Source organism: Panthera pardus, unplaced genomic scaffold (assembly GCF_024362965.1).
Source record: "Panthera pardus isolate Hobbes unplaced genomic scaffold, ASM2436296v1 HiC_scaffold_1, whole genome shotgun sequence".
NCBI classification, from domain to species: domain Eukaryota; kingdom Metazoa; phylum Chordata; class Mammalia; order Carnivora; family Felidae; genus Panthera; species Panthera pardus.
The window spans coordinates 90426752-90450026 of NW_026526654.1; the positions used below are offsets into that span (position 1 = coordinate 90426752).

At 44.7% G+C, this 23275-nt stretch overlaps 1 protein-coding gene across 4 annotated transcripts in view; it reads right to left on the minus strand.

The window, feature by feature from the left end:
- The window catches only part of PARP4 (poly(ADP-ribose) polymerase family member 4), a 116847-nt gene that overhangs the window by 70114 nt on the left and 23458 nt on the right, over nt 1-23275 (minus strand). For all 4 annotated transcript variants that reach the window (XM_053901173.1, XM_019436450.2, XM_019436448.2 and 1 more), the window contains 9 exons: nt 21928-22077; nt 21259-21396; nt 20026-20199; nt 16401-16561; nt 12449-12586; nt 10096-10191; nt 6218-6401; nt 5870-6026; nt 4288-4412 (listed from right to left, as the gene is read on the minus strand). In XM_053901173.1, coding sequence (XP_053757148.1) covers nt 4288-4412; nt 5870-6026; nt 6218-6401; nt 10096-10191; nt 12449-12586; nt 16401-16561; nt 20026-20199; nt 21259-21396; nt 21928-22077 — 1323 coding nt within the window. The remainder of the gene's footprint in view (nt 1-4287; nt 4413-5869; nt 6027-6217; nt 6402-10095; nt 10192-12448; nt 12587-16400; nt 16562-20025; nt 20200-21258; nt 21397-21927; nt 22078-23275) is intronic.

Genomic DNA, 23275 nt, shown 5'->3' on the forward strand with positions numbered 1-23275 from the left:
CAGGACCAAGGCTGCTGGGAGTGTCCTCTGCTGAGTCCTTCCCCAGACGGTACTCAGCAAAAGGTGGACCACCTCACCCAAGATTACGACCCCTCTCCACAGGCAGCCACATCCAGTGACTGATGCCTCTGTGAGCACAAAGCTTGGCACCCGGCCTCAATTCAGAATATCTCTGAGGGGCTATCCCAGCTTCGGAGCTCCCTCTGAGATCATCTGAGGACTCATATGCATCATATGCTAGAGGTGTCACGGCTCAATGTCTCCTTTTGCCACGTCCTGATTCCCTCACTCTCTTACAGGAGCACTTCCCAACAAGCTTCCTGAGAACAAATTTTTACCTGGAGTCTGTTTTCCAGACCACGTGACCTAAGATGTCTCCTAACTGACCTTCTTCATACTGTTCTCAACATGGCAGCTAGTATGATCCTAATAAAACAGGTCAGATCATATCACTCCTCTGCCAAACATCTTCTAGTGGCTTCCATTTTACTCAGGATTAAGGACAATAACTTGTCCTGTATCCTGACGTGAACTGACCCCCACACCACCTTTCTGACCCAATCTGCTGCCATGCTTTCCCCTTCCACTCTGCTCTAGCCACAGTGGCCTCCTTGATGTCCCTGACCATATCAGGCTTGCTCCCACCACAGGGCCCTTGCACGTGCTGTTGCCTCTACCTGGAATGAGCAACCCCCAGATGTTCACATGGTTTAGCTCCCTATTTCTTTTTTTCTTTTTGATGGATACACTTCCTTTATCAAGGATGACAACCTAAAAAAACCCCAAACCCCAAACATGTAAAAACCTGGGTGCTAGAAATACAAACTCAATTCATTCAAATTCAAACTCATCCAGACTCTGGTCACAAACCCTAGTGAGGTGCACTACAGCACCAAGTCAGGGAGAGGGGGACATAAGTGAAGCCAAGAGAAACAGTAAGAATGGGGGGGGGGTTCCACACTCCCCTAGGGATCACCCTCACAAGTGGTACCTCTACCAGTGACAGTGAATACCCACCAGGCCCTTACCTTTTGACCCCCACCCCATCCCGGCCCAGGGCTTTAAACACCAGTCCCAAGTGGCTTTCCTTCCCCTGCTCCATTGTCACTTGCTCAGGCTTCCAACCTCACTCTTCTCCTCTTCTGCACCCTTCTCTGCAATTAGAAGGGGGTCAGGGTACTGTGCGAGCTGCACTGAGGCTGGGGGCCAGGGGAGGCAGGGTGGAAATGGAGTGCACAGGGCAGAAGGGCTGTCCAAGAACCCTCTCTTCACAGGATCCCAAACTGCACACCTGCTTCCTCTTCTGTGTCCACTCAGGTCTGAGAAAGTATCCTGTACTCATAAGCAGCTACCTGGAGAGCTGCAGGTCAGAGAAGGGGAGGGCTTGCTGGCTGGCACTGGTAGGAGGGCTGGGGGGAGGTGGTGGGCTGGCTGGGGGAGGGGGCAGTGGTGGGGCTTGCTGGCTGGCACTGGTGGGCTGGCTGGGGGGAGGTGGTGGGAGGGCTGAGCTGTGGGGGGAGGTGGTGGGAGGACTGGGAGGAGGTGGTGGGCTAGCTGAGGGGGAGGTGGTGGGAGGGCTGGGGGGGAGGTGGTGGACTGGCTGGGGGGGGAGGTCGTGGGAGGGCTGGGGGGAGGTGGTGGGAGGACTGGGGGGGAGGTGGTGGGAGGGCTGGGGGGGAGGTGGTGGGCTGGCTGGGAGGGAGGTGGTGGGCTGGCTGGGAGGGAGGTGGTGGGAGGGCTGGGGGGAGGTGGTGGGCTGGCTGGGGGGGAGGTGGTGGGAGGGCTGGGGGGAGGTGGTGGGAGGGCTGGGGGGAGGTGGTGGGAGGACTGGGGGGGAGGTGGTGGGAGGGCTGGGGGGAGGTGGTGGGCTGGCTGGGAGGGAGGTGGTGGGCTGGCTGGGAGGGAGGTGGTGGGCTGGCTGGGAGGGAGGTGGTGGGAGGGCTGGGGGGAGGTGGTGGGCTGGCTGGGGGGGAGGTCGTGGGAGGGCTGGGGGGAGGTGGTGGGAGGGCTGGGGAAGGTGGTGGGAGGGCTGGGGGGGAGGTGGTGGGCTGGCTGGGAGGGAGGTGGTGGGCTGGCTGGGAGGGAGGTGGTGGGCTGGCTGGGAGGGAGGTGGTGGGCTGGCTGGGAGGGAGGTGGTGGGAGAGCTGGGAGGAGGTGGTGGGCTGGCTGGGGGGGAGGTCGTGGGAGGTCTGGGGGGAGGTGGTGGGAGGGCTGGGGGAAGGTGGTGGGAGGGCTGGGGGGCAGGTGGTGGGAGGGCTGGGGGGAGGTGGTGGGAGGGCTGGGGGGAGGTGGTGGGAGGGCTGGGGGGGAGGTGGTGGGAGAACTGGGGGGAGGTGGTGGGCTGGCTGGGGGGAGGTGGTGGGCTGGCTGGGGGGAGGTGGTGGGAGGGCTGGGGGCAGGTGGTGGGAGGGCTGGGGGGAGGTGGTGGGAGGGCTGGGGGGAGGTGGTGGGAGGGCTGGGGGAAGGTGGTGGGAGGGCTGGGGGGGAGGTGGTGGGAGAACTGGGGGGAGGTGGTGGGCTGGCTGGGGGGAGGTGGTGGGAGGGCTGGCGGAAGGTGGTGGGAGGGCTGGGGGTGGGGGCAGTGGTGGGGAGGGCTTGCTGGCTGGCACTGGTGGGCTGGCTGGGGGGAGGTGGTGGGAGGGCTGAGGGGGGAGGTGGTGGGCTGGCTGTGGGGGGAGGTGGTGGGCTGGCTGGGGGGAGGTGGTGGGCGGGCTGGGGGGGAGGTGGTGGGAGGGCTGAGGGGGGAGGTGGTGGGCTGGCTGTGGGGGGAGGTGGTGGGCTGGCTGGGGGGAGGTGGTGGGCTGGCTGGGGGGGAGGTGGTGGGCTGGCTGGGGGGAGGTGGTGGGCTGGCTGGGGGGGAGGTGGTGGGAGAACTGGGGGGAGGTGGTGGGCTGGCTGGGAGGGAGGTGGTGGGAGGGCTGGGAGGAGGTGGTGGGAGGGCTGGGAGGAGGTGGTGGGAGGGCTGGGAGGAGGTGGTGGGAGGGCTGGGGGGAGGTGGTGGGAGGGCTGGGAGGAGGTGGTGGGAGGGCTGGGGGGGAGGTGGTGGGAGGGCTGGGGGGGAGGTGGTGGGAGGGCTGGGGGAAGGTGGTGGGAGGGCTGGGGGTGGGGGCAGTGGTGGGGAGGGCTTGCTGGCTGGCACTGGTGGGCTGGCTGGGGGGAGGTGGTGGGAGGGCTGGGGGGGAGGTGGTGGGAAGGCTGGAGGGGAGGAGGTGGGCTTCCTGGGGGTGGGTAGGCTTGCTCGGGGAGGGGGTAGTGGTGGGGAGGGCTTGCTGGCCGCTGCTGGTGGGAGGGCTGGGGGGAGGTGGTGCGCTGGCTGGGGGTGGGGGCAGTGTGACAGCCTCTTCCTGTGGTCCAGGCTGCTGCCCAGCCCAGGCAGGCAGGCACCATACTGCCTTGGCGGGCCCACGTCCGCCTGCTACTCCCCGCCATGGGAGTCCGCAGCAGACTCAGCGATGATGTTGCTGGCTGTTTTAGCAAGGGTGAGGAGCACAGGGCCCTGCTGCTCTGTGAGAGCGGAAGGCAGGTTGTGTTAGTTGGGCTCAGCTCCACTGGGGGCTTTGGAAGGAGGGCTGCTGGGGTTGGGTCACGTACCTAGTCCCCTACTTCCTACATGGCTGTACTCAGGTGTCACCTCAGTGAGGCTTTCTTTGGCCATCCTACTTACAAGTTCAAACCTCCCATCCTGTGCAGCTCCCACCTTCCCCCCCCCCCCCCCCCCCAGGCTCCCACCCTCCCTGTGGCTCCCACCCTTCCTGAGGCTCCCATCCCCCCTGCAGCTCCCCCTGCCTAGACTTTCTTCTTTAGCACCTACCACCATCTACATATGATGCACTCTGTTTATTTACAATGTTTACTGCCTATCCCCCAATAAAATGTATGCTCCATCAGGGCAGAGTTTTTCTTTTGTTCCTTGCTGCATGCCTAGAGCCTGGAACAGTCGGTATGTAGTAGGTACTCAATGAATAAACGAATTTTAGAAGTGCACATTTCAGGGTGCCTGGGTGGCTCAGTTCATTGAGCCTCTGGCTTTTGATTTCAGCTCAGGTCATGATCTCACAGTTGTGAGATCGAGCCCTGTGTTGGGGCTCAGCGTGGAGCCTGCTTGGGCATCTCTCCCTCTCTCTCTGCCCCTCCTTCACTTGTACAAGTCTCTCTCTCTCTCTGTCTCAAAATAAATAAACAAACATGAAAGAAAAAGAAATGCATATTTTAATTCATGCAACTATAATCAAATTGTCATTTATGACTCATATCCATTTAAAGTACCATAAACCCACAAAGACATACCTGGGCTACAAAGTCTATTATTCTTCCTTTGATGTGAACCTCCTCAAGAGGAACTGAATTGCCAGAGAAATCCTGAAGGCCAGACTTGATGTTGCCGAAAGGTTTGGCATCTTGTAACTGATAATCTACATATTAAAAATTATAATGTTAGCTTTTAAGACCATCCCTGCACTATCTTTGTTATCTTAATCTTTATTTCTTTCCCTTCCCCCTTCATACAGTATATTTTAGGAAAAATGGACAAGTAGCATTTTATGATTTTCAGTAGTCAATTCTGTAAAGTAAGTAAACCCATATGAGAAAAATGGGGGCAGCATTTATAATAGACACATTAACTTTTTAATCTACAGATTCTGAGGAGTCATCTTGAAAATTTAGAATCATGCAATTACTTGAAAGACATACATTTAAACATATACACAAGCACACAAAAGTCTTAAGACTATTTAAATAAGTGTAGTTTATGCATGAATCTAGATAATGCATTCCTTGGCCTGCAATTTTGATTGGTCACTACCATTTATTGTGCCACAGAAGCATGTAAGACCAACATGAGACTGCTTAGACATTCAACCCAAGGAACACTGAATCAAACTTAAAAAAAAATATTTTTAATAAAATAAAAGCAGGGGAGGGGCAGAGGGAGAGGGAGACACAGAATCTGAAGCAGGCTCCAGGCTCTGAGCTGTCAGCACAGAGCCTGACGTGGGGCTTGAGCTCACAGACTAGAAGATCACGACCTGAGCCGAAGTCAGACGCTTAACCGACTGAGCCACCCAGACGCCCCGCTAAATCAAAGTTCTAATATAGCATATGAAAAAAAAAAAGCTCCCCTTCTATACCAGGTGGTACAAGAATACACATATAGTTAGATATGTAAATATATACTCTCTTGCCAGATATTTAATTTAACGGCTCTAGGACAGAAAACAGGAGTCATTTGCTTATATGTGAAGTCATACATTTCTGATAAAAAATAATTGGATCACAGTTGAAAATGTTAATGTGTTTTGACAACGCTATAATAAATGTTATAAATAGTGTGGGCTTCTGATTTTCTGAGAAGCTCCCATCCTCTCATGTATTTCTACTAAGCTGCACATTACAACCTTGGGGGGATGCCTTCACCTGAGGCAGATACTGATCTCATACTCAACACGGAAAAGCTGAGGCTGCAGAAGCTTATGCAGCTTGTCCCATATTGCACAGCCTAGTAATCAGCAAGTCGACACTAGAACCTGGGCTTCCTGGTTCTAAAGCTGTGTCTCTTGTCTACTCCACCAACCCCCCTGACACTTCTTGCACTTGGCATCTTAAATTGCTTCCGTGGGTTTGTGGCCCTGGCCGTCTGCAGGTGTGAGAGTTCAACGCGGTATGTTAACAAAGTAAGATGTAATTTTGAGAACACCTAACCTCTCTCAAGTATCCTGGTTTTTACTTCTACAAAGTAAAAAAGGAAATAGAATATTTATGTATGAGTTCCCAGATACAGTTACTGAACATGAACATAAATTCCTCTAAGAATAAAATGTTTGAGTTCTATAAATATCACATAAAACAGCATTCAAGAAAATTGTCTTACCTTCAACCTTTGAAAAATTTGAAAACTCAGGTCTGGATTCTTCTAATTCAGTAGTATTACAAGGATGAAAGTCCTTTATTTCATCTCCGGGTAGGCAAAATTTAATGATATATTTCAATTTAATCTGATTGGTTTTATACACAACAAATTCATCATCCTAGAGCCAACAGAAATTAATAGGTATGGGGACAAATCCTTTATTGGCAAATGTTTTCAGAAAAGCAGATTTTCAGGTTTGCTAATTTAGAAAATATTGAATTCAGGCAGCCATAAATATGCAATAATTATTTAAACTTAAGCATATTCAATAAAAACAGGAGCTCTCTGCTTGTTTCTTGAAATAAATACCTCGAAGTCCGTGGTGACAGTGGCTGTTGCTCGAACCCCATGGACACTGTCATAACCTGGTGGTGCTTCCGACAAGGAGAAGTCTTTTCTGTGTAAGTCCGCACACTTTCCAAGGGCTACGTCACAGACAGCCAGGAGCCTGGTGCCATCGGTCTCTCCCGGGTGGGAGTACTTAATACCGGTACTGCGAGGGAAAGGAAGTCCATGTTTGTGACTTATGGTTACATGGCAATAATATTTTAGTATCCATTATCCATCTCTATATGTGAAATATTGTCTCAACGACTTTGCTGGCAGGATGTTCCAGATTTTACTGCTATTAAAATATCTCTGAATGGTCAGTTTAGAACTTTATTATTCACTTACTTGTTTCAGATGTTGCCTTTCTGTTGTGCAGGTAGTGTTCAAAGTACTTTCTTTCAGGGATGGATGCATTCCCCTGTTGCCTCAAATCTTTATTAACTACTAAAACACACACATTTTGGTACAGCAAACACCAAAGTGATGAAAGATAAGGAAAACCCCCCACCTTATTAGTTAAGAAAGAGCAGATTACTTCTGGGCACTGAAGCTCAGAGAGAACATGAAATACCAGGTAAGTAAGAACTGGTCAAAGGGAAAGACAGCACTGGTATTCTCACAAAGCCTTCTGAATCCAGATGGAGAAACAAAACTTCAAATGACATCTAAATGAGAGATTTTGTTTTGATTTTCTTCAGGACTCAGCAGCTTTAAAAAAAGCAACTTTTCTCTCTGCTCCTCCCATGCTCACTCTCTCTCTTAAATAAATAAACTTAAAAAAAAAAAAAAAAGCAACTCTTGTTATTAAGGAGCATAGGCTAGGACACCTTTGGAAGCAACATTTTTGGGACATATCTTTATTTTTCCAAATATCAAGACCCAAATATAAAAGTGTTGCCTGATGACCCTTTGTTCTATCCCCTCTAAGACTTGACTCCCCCCTCTTTTTTTGAGAGAGAGTGAGAGATCGAGAGCACGCATGTGCACAAGTGGGGAGGGGCAGAGGGTGAGGGAGAGAGAGTCTCAAGCAAGCTCCACGCTCAGTGGGGAGCCTGACATGGGGCTCAATCCCACGACTGCAAGATCATGACCCAAGCAGAAATCAGAGTCAGACACCCAGCTGACTGAGCCACCCAAGCTCCCTAAGACTTACTCCCTTTTATTTAAAAAAATTTTTTATATATTAACAATACTTTATTTTTAAGTAATCTCTACACCCAATGCGGGTCTCGAACTTTCAACCCAGAGATCAAGAGCCGCGTGCTCTACCTACTGTGCCTTCCAGGTGCCCTAAGACCTGTCCCCTTAAAAAAAAATAATCAATTTCCCCCATTTCTCCTAAAACTTGTTTCCCTGTGACTGCTGAGCCTGTGACCCTTGACTTTACCTCTGCTTCCTCCCTCTCCATCCCCCACCTTTCTCAATGGCTGCCTCTATCTGCTTGCTTGTCCATCACCCTTCAGCCTGTTGCAGTTTGGCTCAACTGAAACCACTCTGTCCAAAGTCACCAAGGACTTCAATTTGGTTAAATTCAAAGGAATCCCAATTTGTTAAAAAAAAAAAAAATCTTAACATTAAAAAAATTTTACTTTGAAAGATTTGTACAGAGGAAAGAGCATTTATACTATAAGTGTTAAGTTTCAAGAACAATGATAAGACAGACAACCACATAGCTCCTGCGAAGCTTAAGAAACAGAAAAGAACAGGAGCGCCTGGGTGCCTCAGTCGGTTAAGCACCTGACCTTGGCTCAGGTCATGATCTCACGGTTAGTGAGTTCAAGCCCTGCATCGGTCTCTCTGCTGTCAGCATGAGCCAGCTTTGGACCCACTGTCTCTCTCTCTCTCTGTACCCCTGTTCTGCAAATGTATGCATGTGTGCCCACTGTCTCTCAACAATAAATAAACACTAAAAAAAAAAAGAAAAGAAACGGAAAAGAACATCATCAATATTTCTACGTTGCCCTGTGGCATTCCCTTCCCTGCCACCCAGAGGGTAATCTAATCGCTATCTTGTGTTTATGTGTATATTATTTTTTCTTTCTTTTACAGTATTGATGCATAGATATGTGTTCCTCAACAGTATGCTTAGTTTTGCTTGTTTTCAAACTCTGCATACATATAGAATCATAGAGCAATTATTTGCTCCACGTTACCTTCCTAAGACGCCTCCATTTGGCACGTGTGCTGTAGTACACGTGTCTCAACTGCCATATAGGACTCCATGTAGGCCGACACCAAAATTTTTGGATCCATTCCACTCTTACCGGACATCTGCATCATTTCCAGTGATCTTAGTTTTCTTGGCCATTTGTGTACATGTCTCCTGGTCTATGTAGACTCACTAGGGAAGTGATTCTCAACTCAGGCTGAATCATCCAGGGAGCTTAAAAACCTCACCCCTACACATCCTGATTTAACTGATCTGGGGTGAAATCAGCACCAGTGGTGTTTAAAAGCTCCTCCAGGTGGGGAGGTGGGTGGGGCGATGGGTGAAATAGGTGATGGGGATTAAGGAGGGCACTTGTGATGAGTACTGGGTGTTGCACAGACATGTTGGATCACTAACCTGTACACCTGAAGCAAACATTACACTGTGTTAACTGGCTGGAATTTGAATGAAAACTTTAAAAGAAAGTCCTTCAAGTAAAAAACATAAAAAGATAAAAATAAAAGCTCCAGGTGATTTGAATGTGTAGCCAGGATTGAGAACCGCTGCTTCCTGGTTCCTAGTCCAATCTATAGGATTCCTAAGTCACACCGTTAACTATGCTCTTCAACTACAGCAGGTGATGCCAACATTTCCTCAAGAGGGCTTATCAGTTTATTGACAGTGTCTGAGAGTTCAGACTGTTCTAGAGACTTACCAACACCTAGAGTTGTTGCTTTTGTTTTGTTTTTTGTTTTTTTTTTGCTGATAGGTATTAAATGGTATATGATAGATGAATGCATATTCTTGATTAGTAACCTTTTCAAATGACATTGTCCATGTGTTTCCTCTTCTGTTAGGTTCCTACTCATGTCTTTTGTCCATTTGCTTTTTGAGTTATTTTTTTCTTATGGATTTCCATAGGAATTCCTGAAATATCCTGGATAATTAATTATCCTGGCCTGGCCTGAACCCAGGGTCCATCATTTAACTAGGTCTGTGACTTTATGCAAGTTACTTAACCTCCATCAATCTGTTTCCTTGTCACGAAATGATGTCACAATACCACCTGTGAGGTTTATAGACAATGTACGTGAAGCACTTAGTCCGGTGCCTTGCACAGGGCAGATGTTTAATACCCTGTGGCTATTGTGGGGATAGATTTAAATATTAACAAGGATATTGAAGATGAAATATTATTCTATACACACAGAGTTCATTTACAATAGATAAGACACAACTTAAGTTGTGTAAATGGTAAGTTGTGTATATAATGTGTATAAGCACATGAGAGGTCATGTGCTATAGAAGTTAAGATCACTGGTCCTGGAGAAAGACAAAATGCTATGTGATCTTGGGCAAGATACCCTCACTGTCCCTCAGTGTTCTCATCTGTGATATGGGATAATAATAGAACTGACCTAAGAGGGTTGTTGTAAGGATTAAGCAGGTAAATATATGTAAAGACTCTCAGGATAGTAAAATCAAGGTGATTTAAAATAAAATTTTCCCAAATATCCACCACAAAAGACATATTTCTATGGTATACTGAGAAAACTGGTTGCTTTCACCGATATGTTTCTTGGATGAGAAATCCCTTACAAAGGAAAGATGGAGGAAACCACATAGCAACTACTTGGGTATAAATCCTTGGTGATGGGTGTGAGTAACATGGTTAAGACATCATGTATAGTATATGTAATATACTAACCTGAGTGAATCGCTGAAATATATCCCACTCCCAAGATTTCCAGTGTCTGTTCTCTTTGTGCCACGATCTTCAACTACTTTGGGTAAAAGCAACCCACTAAAAAGAAAAGGACATTAAAATGATTTACTAAAAGAAAGGGTATTTTTAATTATAGGGTCATAATTCTAGCAAAGACAGGTGCTATTCAAGGAGGACATTATGCTAAGTGAAATAAGCCAGACACAGAAAGATAAATACTGCATAACCTCACGTATATGTGGAATCTAGAAAAGTCGAACTCAGAACCAGAGTGCAGAATGGTGGTTTCTAGGAGGTGGGGGCTGGGGAAAATGGGGAGTTGTGGCTTAAAAGTATAAACTTTCAGTTCTAAGATAAAGAATAAAAATAAATTATCTTTGCTAAGAGTAGACCTTATGTTCTCACCACAAGAAAAAAAGATAACTATATGAAGTGATGGATGTGTTAACTTGATTGTGATAATCATTTCACAATGTACATGTACATGAAATCATCATGTTATGCATTTAAAAATATCCCCTTGTACAACCTAAATATATACAATTATCATTTGTCAATCACACCTTAATAAAGCTGGAAAAAAGACACCAATTAAAAAGACAATAAATAAATAAAGAGCATGAAATGAAAAGAAAAATGTATTTCAAAGGAATCTCACAGAAGGATTTCTAGGTGCTATTCACATGACCCAATCTATGGTCAGTTTCTCATCCCTGTCTTGACCAGCCTGGAGGTGCTGGGCATTCTTCCTGCCTTGGGTCAGGGTTCTGACTCCAACCTGCCAATGTGGAGCACTCAACAGAACCATGTTTAGGCCCAATGCTGACTGCGTTTCTCCCTGGCTCAAGAACTTACACATATCCTACAGGCCTTCTAGCATTGCTAAGAACTCTCTGCAATCAAAGTTAAACCCTGTTGTCTCTGAGAAGGTGGGTAAAGGGAGACTTCTGCGTTTATTACATGAACATCTCCAGTTTGAATTTTGTGTTATGAAATGTAATTACCTTTGTAAAGTGGTTTTTGGGTTTTAGTCCTACTTAAAGAGTATTAAAAAAACTGTCCTATTTTTCAATTAGTACCTTTATATTTTCATTTTTCATTTTTCAATCTTTGTTCCATGTGGGGTTTATCTACGTGTGAGGAATGAGGTAAGGATCCAACTTTGTATTTTTCCAGGTACTAATCTGTCCCAATACATAGTATTGAAGAAATTATCTTTCTTCCACAGAAATAAAAGCTACTTTTATCATGTACTAAACCCTCTATGTTTTTGCATTTACTTTTGGATTCTTTATTCTGTAGAATCATCTTTTTGGGCACACCTCACTGTTTTAATTAACACAGTTTTATAACATGTTTTTAGTGTCTGGTTAATTCTTCCTCATTAATCTTCTTTTTCAAAATTACTCTGGCAAAGTCAAATTTAAAAAAAATACGTGTTGGGGCGCCTGGGTGGTTCGGTCGGTTAAGCGTCCGACTTCGGCTCAGGTCATGATCTCACGGTCCGTGGGTTCGAGCCCCGCGTCGGGCTCTGTGCTAACCGCTCAGAGCCTGGAGCCTGTTTCAGATTCTGTGTCTCCCTCTCTCTGTGACCCTCCCCCATTCATGCTCTGTCTCTCTCTGTCTCAAAAATAAATAAACGTTAAAAAAAAAAATTAAAAGAAAAATATGTGTAGTATAATCAGCTTTTTATTTCTTAAAAAAACATCTTGTTAGCACTTTTATTGTGATAGCTCTAAATTTATAGGTTAATTTAAGGAAACTTGGCATCCTTCCGATTAATGTAAGTGTCTTTTGGGTCCTTCAACAGCAGTTGAACGTTTTTTCTAGATGTATCCTGTATATTTCCTTTTATATTTCCTCTTAGGTATTTAGTTAAGGACCCAGATGTAATCATATTCTCCCCTGCTCTCTGTGACTGCAGTTTGGCTTTAATATTAAGTGATTATTCAAAGCAAACAGAAATTAGAGTTACGTTTTGAATAGATAACTCATAGCATCTAGGTACTCTAATTTGTAGACCCTTCTCTTTAAGTATTGGACATTCCCAAATTAGACACACAGAAGAGCCATGAAATAGAGAATCTCCTTTCTTCATATGATACTGTCTTCAAGAAGCAATTCATACCCATGTACTACACTTTAAAATACATATAATAATAAATAATTTAAATTATATTTAATTATAATTTAAAGGGCTCAGTTTTCTCTGGAATGCAGTAAGCTGGTTTTAACTGAAGAGACCCAGGTAGGGTATAAAGAAAGTAGGAAAAAGGGTAAAACACTTCGTTCGTGAGGCTGAAACATTTGGAAAATAAAGATGGTGTCCTCTTACCGGGATAGGATCCCTACAAAGCTTTGTACGGGAGATCCATGCAGTAAGGGCTTCACATTGCCAAGCTGGCTCAAAAACTCTGTGGCTTCATTCACTCTGCCAACTCTAAATATCTGCAAGATGTCTACTGGACCTGTACTGTAAAAAGCAGAAGAAAAATCTTGAGACTGTACAATCAAAAGTAAAATAAAAAATCATTATTAGCAGGAGAAAACCCAAAACAGCCCAAACGTCCATTATTATGGAATGGATTCTGCGAGTCACAACATAACATTTCTTGCAAATACTATGTAGCCATTAAAAAAAAATCACACTCTTAAAAAATAAATAAGTATATGAAGTAAGACTTGTTGTAAAATGAATTTTAAAAATAGGTTACAAAACTTTATGGATGGTATGATCCCAAAGTTTTTCAAATATATAACATATAGAATAAATAGCTTGAATTCATTGCACTCAATCATTCACAAATACACTCTGTGCTGAGTGTTCTGCCAGGCACTAGAAGTGAGATAGCACGGTCTCTGGCTTCATGGGGCTTACATCCTAATGGCGAGACAAAAATGAAAAGTTAACAAATAACTGATTTTAAGTTCTACTCTACCAGGTTCAGAGACGGGATGGTCAAGAAAGGCCTATCCTTGAAGGTGACATTTACTGCAACATGGCATAATACAGTGTGTATTCTAAGACTTAACTGGTTGTTATGGGAAACTTAATTGGATGTGGCAGGAGCGGGAAGAACGTCAGGAAGGAGATGAGACAACGGTGTCTGGACTGAAGGTGGCAGCAGTGTGAACGAAAGAAGCCAATGCATTACAGACATTTTGGAGGCAGAAGTGACAGGAATGGAGATGTGGGGATGAGGGACAGTGGACAATGGCTCTGGGTGGGTGACTAGATGGGGAGGCATGGGGAAAGACTGGGGCACTACGGAGAGACGGAGTTGTGGGGTGGAGGGCGTAGGAGAGTCTATCCAGTATGTCTTCCCAACTCCATGTTTCTTGGTGTCACATTGGTAGCCTGAGATTAGCTATGGTGGGAGCATTTTTATACCACAGAAATCAGCAGTTGTTACAAGTCAGGACTTTTATTTCAGAGAGCTGGCTTACCAACACACCACTAGGTGAGGAGAAGAATCAATAATTCAATTTGGGATATATTTATTCTACACCAAAATGTTAACAGTGGTCATGTTATCTCTGGGTTATCTCTGGGTGGTGAGATTTTGGGTGATCTTTAATTTTCTTCATGTTTTCACACATTGTCTAAACTTTCAGCAAAGAACATGAATTTTATAGCTAGAAAAAATGAATATGAAAAAATCATCATTAGTGAAATGAAATGGAGAAAATCTTCTTCTCCTTCTCCTGCTTCTGCTTCTTCTTTTCCTTCTTCTTCTGCTTCTTCTGCTTGTGCTTCTTAACAGCAGCAGAATCTCTCCACACAGAGAGGTCCACTTTTGTTGTATGACATTACTAGGGTGCGAGGTGAGATCTCTAAGGGCTTGAGTTACATTAGATGACTGAACTGCACCCCCCTCCCCAGGGCTTGAAGACATGGCTCTTCCTTCTCTTTGACTCCCTGGAGAAAGTCAGTTACTCCCCTCCTGATTCTGCTTTCATTGTTAGTAGTTTCTAATTTAGTATTAGATCCTAGCAGATATCTAGGGGTGGGTCAAAAGTCAAATCAAAAGAAGGAAAAGTAATTTGATTATATATAAGAGCAAAATCTGGAAAAGATCTAAAGGAAAGGATTTTTTTAACTGATGTAAAAGTCACATAACACAAAACTAACCCTTTTGAAGTACACCCTTCCGTAATAATTAGCATATTAAAATGTGCAGCCACCGCTTCTACTTAAACATTTCAGCACTCCAGAAGAACAGCCCATACCCATTTAGCAGTCGGTCCCCATTCTTCCCTCTCCTGGAGCCTGGCAATCTGCTTTCTGTCTCCATGGATTCGATTTGTCTCTTCCAGATATTGCATATACATGAAATCATACAATATGTGGTCTTTCATGTCTGGCTTCTTTCACTTAGCATAATGCTTTTGAGACTCACCCATCTTGTAACATGTATTAGTACCTCACTCATTTTTGGTGATTAACATTCCATTATGTGTACATACCACGTTTTGCTAATCCATTCAACCACTGATGGACATTTGGGTTGTTTCCACCGTTGGGCTATCGTGAATAGCACTGCTATGAACATTCATGTATCCGTATCTGCTTGAGTACTTGTTTCCACTTCTTTGGGGTATCTAACGAGGACTGGAATCGCTGGGGCAGATAGTAATTCTGTGCTGAATTTGTTGAGGAACCGCCAAACAGCGGCTGCACCATTTTATGGGAGTTCCAATTTCCCCGCATCCTCACGAACACTATAATTACCCATATTTTCATTTTCTCAAAAAAAAAAAAAAAATACAGCCATCTTGGTGGGTGTGAAGTAACGCTAGTAATGGCATTTGAGGGCAACTGATCAAGGAAGGCAGAACACCGTTTTAGACAGGTCTGAATTAGTCCATAAGGGGGGTGCTTCTAGCTAGCTGCCGGAAAACCAGTTCTCAAAGCAATAGCAAAACCCACACAGGACCCCGATTTGTGGCATTTGCTGGTTTCTATGGTATAAATCCTCCCACCACAGCCGATGTCAAGTTACTAATGGTATTCAGCTCACAAAATTCCTAAAAATGTAACAAATGGCCCCCGTGGTTTGGCTCCAAGCAGTGTGTGAGGCTGATTAAGGTTAACCTGGCCCATTGTACCTAATGAGAGCTGAGATGCCAGAAACACCCAGAAGAAAGACTTCAGGCAGAGGAGTGCTGGGAAGTTACATTAGTGGGCTGAGTGACCAATCCAATGGAAGTCAGTCCCACCCTTAAGAATAATCCATCAAATTAGTTTCTGAACCTTGAAACTGGGTCCAGGATCTCAGAGGAAACTAACACCCAGTGAAGGCTGGTCTGAGAGGCTGATCCAGCCTCCTGTTGCTCCTGCTGCTGTCCTGGCTTGTAGAACACACGTGAGCACAAGAAACAGGGAGTCTCACCATCAGTGAGGAAACAGATAACGGATGTGACTGACGGTTAGGGGTGCCATATCTCTGGCCATGTTTTCCAGATTTTCAACTGAGTGTTTTCATGCCATTGAGTGGGCGTCTTAGAAGCTACCATGCACACAGCTGCATTTTAAAATCTTAATTTAAATGGGTTTTCCTATATAACACCCTTCAAAACACAAAAAAGCCTTGTGATTTAAAATTTTTAAATTTAATTCTCAGCAAGATTAGGTAAGCTTGAACTCAGAGTGAATGGGGAGAGTTTTCAAGCATAGAATACTGTCCCAAGTTATATTATAAACACTGAAGAAAGAAATTTGTCATCACAATATAGTTACCTTGTTATAGAGGATTAAATCATACCGGTAATTGTGGAGAGTAGCTTTTTTTTTTTTTTTTTTTTTTGGGGGGGGGGGAGGGAGCATGCCCACATGCATGTGGGGGGTGGGGAGAGGGAGAAAGAGAGAATCTTAAGCAGGCTCCGCCCTCTCAGTGTGGAGCCCAACTGCAGGGGGCTTGAACTCAGGAGCCATGAGATCATGACCTAAGCAAAAATCAAGCGTCTGGGGGGCGCCTGGGGGGCGCAGTCGGTTAGGCGTCCGACTTCAGCCAGGTCACGATCTCGCGCTCCGTGAGTTCGAGCCCCGCGTCAGGCTCTGGGCTGATGGCTCGGAGCCTGGAGCCTGTTTCCGATTCTGTGTCTCCCTCTCTCTCTCTGCCCCTCCCCCGTTCATGCTCTGTCTCTCTCTGTCCCAAAAATAAATAAAAAACGTTGAAAAAATCAAGCGTCTGAGCCACCTAGGCACCCCTGGACAGTAGCTTTTCAACAGAATCTGAAATAGTATTACATAATAACAGATCCTAAGACATTTCCTTTATGCATACCTGTGATTATTCTGTAAAACCTCTTTTCTAACTCTGAAAAATTCTTCAGTGTTCTGTTCAACATGCTCAATTTTGCATCTCAAAGCTCGGTATTTGGCAAGAGAAGGCGGGTTGGGTCTGGACAGATTAGTTTCACAGACATTAACCATGTCTCTTATTAGCTGTAGATGGAAATGATGTAAGACGTTAGAATCACTACATATCAAAATATTTATAGCACATTACACTTTCTCAAAAAGACTGGAAAAATAAGGTTTTATTTCCCCAAAGCTTTTTTTCTTCCAAAGGTTTTACTTTTAAGTAATGTCTGCACCCAATGTGGGGCTTGAACTCAAAACCCAGAGAGATCAAGAGTCACATGTTCCACCAACTGAGCCAGCCAGGTGCCCCTCCCCAAAGCTTTTGATCAATATTTTGATCAATATGTAAGTGGAACATTAAAGGTAATACCTTTAGTATGTATTGTGCCCTCAGTGATAGCATAATATACAATAATAATAATAGTGTACTTTAGGACAGCACATCATTGTTGATAAAGTGTTTTCAGGTACACTGTTCCTTTAATCCACACTGTTACACTGGTCTTATTAGATCTTATTATCCTCACTGGATAGATGGGGACAATGAGGCTCTGAGAAGCTGAATTAATTGCTCATGACTCCACAGCAGAGAGGGGATAGTGACTAAATAGGAACTCAGCTCATCAGGACTCAAGTCCAATTCTGTTACCAAAAAATTCATTAAACATGTTCTCTATGCCAGGCTGGTATTAGGTTTGAAAGACACAAAAATGATGAAGAAACAGGTGTCTTCCCTGAAAGGGAACCCTGGTATACTTAGTATACTCATAGGTCATGGAGCTTGGAGGAGGGAACACAGCTCCTGGATAATCTGAATTACGTTTATACAGGAATGTATTGCTTTCACCATCTTTGAGGCTAAGGAGACATTGACAGGGGAGCCCTATTCACTCTACTTGCCATGCATCCTTATGACCTTGGCGTGGCGAGGGGCTAATTTCAATTCAAATACACCAGCCAGAAAAGAAGAGACTGATGAATTTTTCTATATAAAAGTCAAAAATTTCTGTGTGGTGAAATAGAACACGTCAACCATCACCCCAATTCACCATAAGCAAAGTAAAGAACAAAGCAAAACGAAACAAATAAACTGTAGCAAATATTTGTAACTCATCCCAGACTAAGCTCCCTAACTTCTTAAGATGTCCTAAAAATCATGGAAAAATATCAAGATCCAAAAGAAAAAGAGGCAAAGGTCATGAATTGGCAGTTCACAGAAAAAGACACACAAACGTCCCCTAAATACAAATCCTGGAACCGAGAGGTCATTTCTCATCCACAAAATTGGTAAAATCTATAAAAGTTTGACAAATACACTTGTGGTAAAACTACAGGAAATAGAAACTCTCATTCACTGATAATGGGTGGGCAAACAGTAGAACCTTTATGAGGGAATCGGACAAAATCTATCACAATTACAGATGCATTCACCCTGTAAGCTAGCACTTCTATTCCTGGGACATGTCTCAGGGACACTCCTCTGAAGGTACGAAATGACAAATACAAAAGCGTATTCACTGTGGCACTGTTTGTAGTAGCAAAGTCCGGAAACAATCCACAATGTGGTGAGTGAAGATGCTCTCTATGTACAGGATATGTTAAGTGGGGAAAGCGGGTGCAGAGCAGCAAAGATGGCATATGACTTTTTATGTAAAAAAAGGAGAAGAGGAATAAGTATACATGTGAATATTTACAGTTTTGTGCATAAAGAAACTGCAAAGACAAACGAATTAGTAAAAATGGTTATCTATCGAGTTGGGGAGTTGCAATGGGTGGAGGGGACAGGGTAGAACAGAGACTACTCTGAGTATTCCTTGTAAATATAATTTTGACCGGGCACCTGGGGGTCTCAGTAGGTTAAGCATCTGACTCTTGATTTTGGCTCAGGTCACGAGCCCGGCATCGGGCTCTGGGCTGACATCGCTGAGCCTTCTTGGGATTCTGTCTCCCTCTCTCTCTGCCCCTCCTCTGCTCTCTCTCTCTCTCTCTCAAAATAAATAAACTTTAAAAAATATATAATTTTGACTTTTGAATAATGCAGATGCATCACCTACTGAAAATATAGAAAAGTTAAATGAAAAAGCATTTGGATGGGCATCCCAGACACCTGCTCAATACGAAAACCAGCCACTGAGGTTCTTTCTTCTGGTTAGGCAAATCATGAAACTTTAAATTTGGAAGACTCCTTTCTCATCCTGCGGACTGGTTCATCTCATCTGTTGGTTCTTCACTTATTTTGGATTGCAGGGGGTAGGGGGAGCCTCCTCTAAGAGACAAGAAAAGAAATACTCTGGATGGGATGCTAGGAAGCACTGTAGCTGTAAGGTGATGTAAGGGGAGCCAGGTGGAGAAGGGAGCACAGAGATGGGAAGAAGCTGGCCCCTGATGATAATGCTACCTTTGAGCGACTGGACCAGCCGTCACCCTACAGCTGGCTTCCTGTTATACAGGGGGGTAAGTATCCTCATTGTTCAAGGCAATTACAGCTTTCTGTTTCTTTTACAAACACAATCCCAACTCATCTCCTTGAGATAGGGAAACTGAAGGACTCCATAAAAATCTGCTTTTTACTCCTTTTCCTGCTTCTATTCTTGTTAGGACCCCCACTTTACACACAGGTCAGAATGCAAATAGTGCATGTCCTCCTTGTATGGGACCAGGAGTTAAGGATTTCTGTAGAAGAGATAATACCTAAGGCAGGACCAGGTGAGAAGACCTGAGAAGCCAGTATATGCGCATTCCAGATCACCAGAGTTACATATCTCACACAACCCTCCTGGCTCCAAGGAACATCACCTAAGCCCCCACTTTGTTTTGAGCAGTTCCTGCATGCCTGAGAGGACATGTACACCAGACCACGACCCTCCACAGAAACCCCAGACCTCAGGCAAAGATAAGATTCCCTCTCCCAGACACTGCCTGTACCTGCACTCTCTCTCCCTTCAGTAACCTCTGCTTTCACCTCCCGCTGGCCCACCTTTGATTTCTATCTTGCAATTTCTTTCTTTTTTAATTTTTTAAAATGTTTATCTTTGAGAGAGAGAGAGAGACATGGAGAGTAAGTGGGGGAAGGGCAGAGAGAGAGGGAGACAGAATCAGAAGTAGGCTCCAGGCTCTGAGCTGCCAGCACAGAACCTGATGCAGGGCTCGAATCCATGAACAGCGAGTTCATGACCTGAGCCGAAGTTGGACACTTAACTGACTGAGCCATCCAGGCACCCCATCAGTCCCGCTGATTTCTATCCTGTGAGCAGCCAGGAAGCCGCTCTGGGTCCTCAGACCTGGCCGGCCAGCATCATCCTAATGTAGAAAATTACTTTACCGTGGAGCAATTCTAAACATATCTGCCTTTGTACTAGTATTCCAACACATTCATGTTTGGGAACATGGTTCAGATAACTTCCATAAGGATCCAAAGCATTCTAAAATGACTCAGCATTTATTTTTGAGCCACCTTTTGTGATTCAGTGCTACCTTATTAATCAGATTTGAAAAGATTCTTCCCCAACATATTTTAAATTGAATTCTGTATTTCAGAGATTTACCTGGCAGAGGTCCTCTTTCTTAGCTAATAGTCTCAGGTTCACTTCTTCGGTTGCTGTGCCTCTGTGAGGTATTAATCTGTAGAACTCGGTCATCATATTTTGCAATTGTTCTTCTGTTTCTCCATTTTTCAGGGCTGCCTTTACTAGAAGGAGAACTCCCTCTGCCTTGCTCACCTTTAAGTGGACAACAATATACTCTTATTAAAATTGAATCTTTACAATCAAAGAGAAAGTGAAGGAACATGCATAAAAATACCTAAAATAGTTGTTAGATATGTCATAACTATTAGTTTTCTACTGGACACCAGCCATAAAACAAATGCCACGTTTATGGGAGATGTATCTCAGCTGTGACAATGATGCCATGAGAAGGTTTCCAAAAATGGGCTCAGCTTAACTAAGGGAAAGAACCAGAGTCTTAAATATCTGTATCTGTGTATCTATATCTATACCTGCATCTACATCTGTATCTATAGCTATAACTGCATCCACAGCTATGTCTATATTCACAGAGAGAGGAATTCTAGCACAACCATAGGAGATGTGCTTTTCACACAAGAAATTTAGAAAGATTTTAGAAAGAAATTTAGAAATTTAGAAAGAATCAAAGTAAGAACAAAATTCAGCAGAATGTATTTCTAATTACACAAGTGCATTTTGAGCCTTGTGCCAGGAAACCTTTTTCTCCCTGAAATAAATTAGTTTAGTTCCACAGAAGAAGACTGTACTATTTTACTACGACAACGCAATTGTACCACTGGGAATACTGTCTTCACTTGCTCCTTCAATCATGTAAAATTAAGAAGAGTACCTTCTGGAAGCATGCTGTCTTTCTCTACAACAGTCACAAGTTCCAAGACTGTGAAGCAGTGACAGAAGCAGAATAGGGTCTGAGCATCCGACTGAGGACCAACAGCATCCCTGTCCCTCAGGCCTGCCACAAACCTCGGGACCTAGGAGAGCGGGCCTCCTACAGAGCTGGCACCAAAAAGCCTGCTTGGAGCAGTTCTTGGGTCTGACATTTGAGAGACAGGAACATCTAGTTTTCCCGGAAGCTTGTTTTCCTCTCAGCACTCTCCACATTCCCCTTCTCCAAGGTACTAAAAAGCATGTCAGGAACGCATCCAGAACAACCAGACCGGTGCGCAAACACACGTGCTATCATTCAAGCTAGTGAGCCAGAAAGCGGGTCTGTCACGATAGAGGTTTGCTTGGAGGAGGCACGTGACTCACGTCATTGAGACTAATCCTGTTCGCAGGCTTGAGAAGTGTGTGCTCCAGGTGGCCGAGAGCTTCCGCCCAGACCATCTCCACCAAATCGCTCACCTCTTTGCTCAGAGTGCTTGAATTCATTACCTCCTCCAAAAGCAACTGCAACAACAAAATTTGAAAAACCAACAAGAAGTTTCGTAAGTGGACTGGTTTAAAACCAAGAGAGAAGAAATAATTAATTTCAGCCAGGCAAAGAGTCACCGGCAGTCAAGTGACTGATAACTTTGAGCTTCCACTTCCTCCCTACACTCTCCTCATTTCCCCTTCTCTCTTTTACTCCCACTCTATGTTTCCTTTTGACTCTTCCTTCACTTTATCAGCTTGAGGCCTGCCAGTGGCATCAAAGGTTAAGCAGCATTAAGGGTTAAGGACCCCTGATTCCTGGCCCAGGTTATAATCAAATTTTTTGAAAGCCATGAGGGTTTGTTGCTGAAGCAAGCAGGAAGTTTCATGGCTTATCCTGGAACTCACTCCCCACCGGCTGCCCTGCCGTGCATTTTTGTGAGTTTACCTTTCCTGTTCTTAACTCCCACTCTTCCCTCCTGCCAAGTTTTTATTTGTCACAAAGAAAACATTTCTATTCAACATACTCAGTCAGTCACAAAAACTAAACATATGAGTCAGTCTTACCGCCTGCAGTTTTTCAGATGCCAACTGGGTTGCTTCGGGTGTAAAATATTCCCTTAGCAGAAATCCTTGTTTCTTCAGTTCTTCAATGTAATTTTCATAGTGCTCACTTGCGTCTGCAGAGGTTTTCTTTACAGAGAAGTGTCTTCTAGTCTGTGAATCATAGCGTGCAGCAAAATGTCAGGATGCGAGGATGTACTAACTTATTCACATACGGGTCTTTACCGAATGCCTCCTATGTACCACAGGGGAAAGCAATGTAAATAGGCATTGGATCCCTGCCATGAAAAAGTTTATTAACTATTTTCAAAGAATTACTTAAATCTTCAATCCTTCACAAAACAGCCTAAAACCTGAAAGGGAGAAAAGCTTGAGCAGGCCCAACATGCAGAAGAGGCACATTTGATTCACTGGAGAGTCACTCAAACGTCTGTTCAGAGACTACACATTCTTAATTTACATACTATTCTAATTAGCTTTGAAATCTGGCTTTCAAGCTTTTTGGAAATGGGAAAAATAAATCAGGGGAAGGGAGGAAAAGAAAAATAGCTCAGAAATGAGGTACTGTTAGGGACAAGCACACCGTCAAAATGAAATGATACTACCACAGCAAGGAGAAAGGCAGAAAGCTCTCAGGTCACGCAAATAATGTTGAGGGAGTGGAACAAGGCATCCTGTGGATAGACGCAAACTGTCTCCCTCATTCCAACCTGCCCATGGATGTGGCATTCTTCTGCTTTTCCTGGAAATCCGTGCTCCTGTAGTGAGCAGTTATCCCAAAGTCATTAACCTCAGAGAACGGGGGAGGTCTTGCCCATGGGTGTCGGTTTGGGTGTCAGCCAAGCCTCTGGCTCTGGAGTGTGCCGCCCCGGGAAGAAGCCAGGCTACTCATGACACTGCTCAACTGCCCTCCCGCTCTGGTGGCCACAGGACACCTCTGAAGCTTAGAGAAAAGAGCATACCATGTTCAAGTTACTCCATTTGAGAAGGCAGAGTTTAACACAATTTTGGAAGGTTTCCATCAAATTGGCTTTTTATGAGAGGGGCAAACTAGAAAAGCCTCTTCTGCAGGACAGCTCTTTCACAGTTGGTGAGGATAATTTCTATCAAAGTGAACACACTCACCGGAGGAGCACTCTACTTGTGGTCTCAGACTCACGCCTGCTAAGGGCGGAAGGCACTCAGGAAGGGCTCTCGAGATAGTAAGCAGGAGGGGACACAGTGGCTGATGCAGCCTTATAGTTTTCAGTAAAGAAAACCAGTGACAACACACTCTATCATGGTTTTCAACTTGATGTTTCCTTACTTTTTACCCACACAACTAAATCCTCCACAAAACAGAGCACATGTT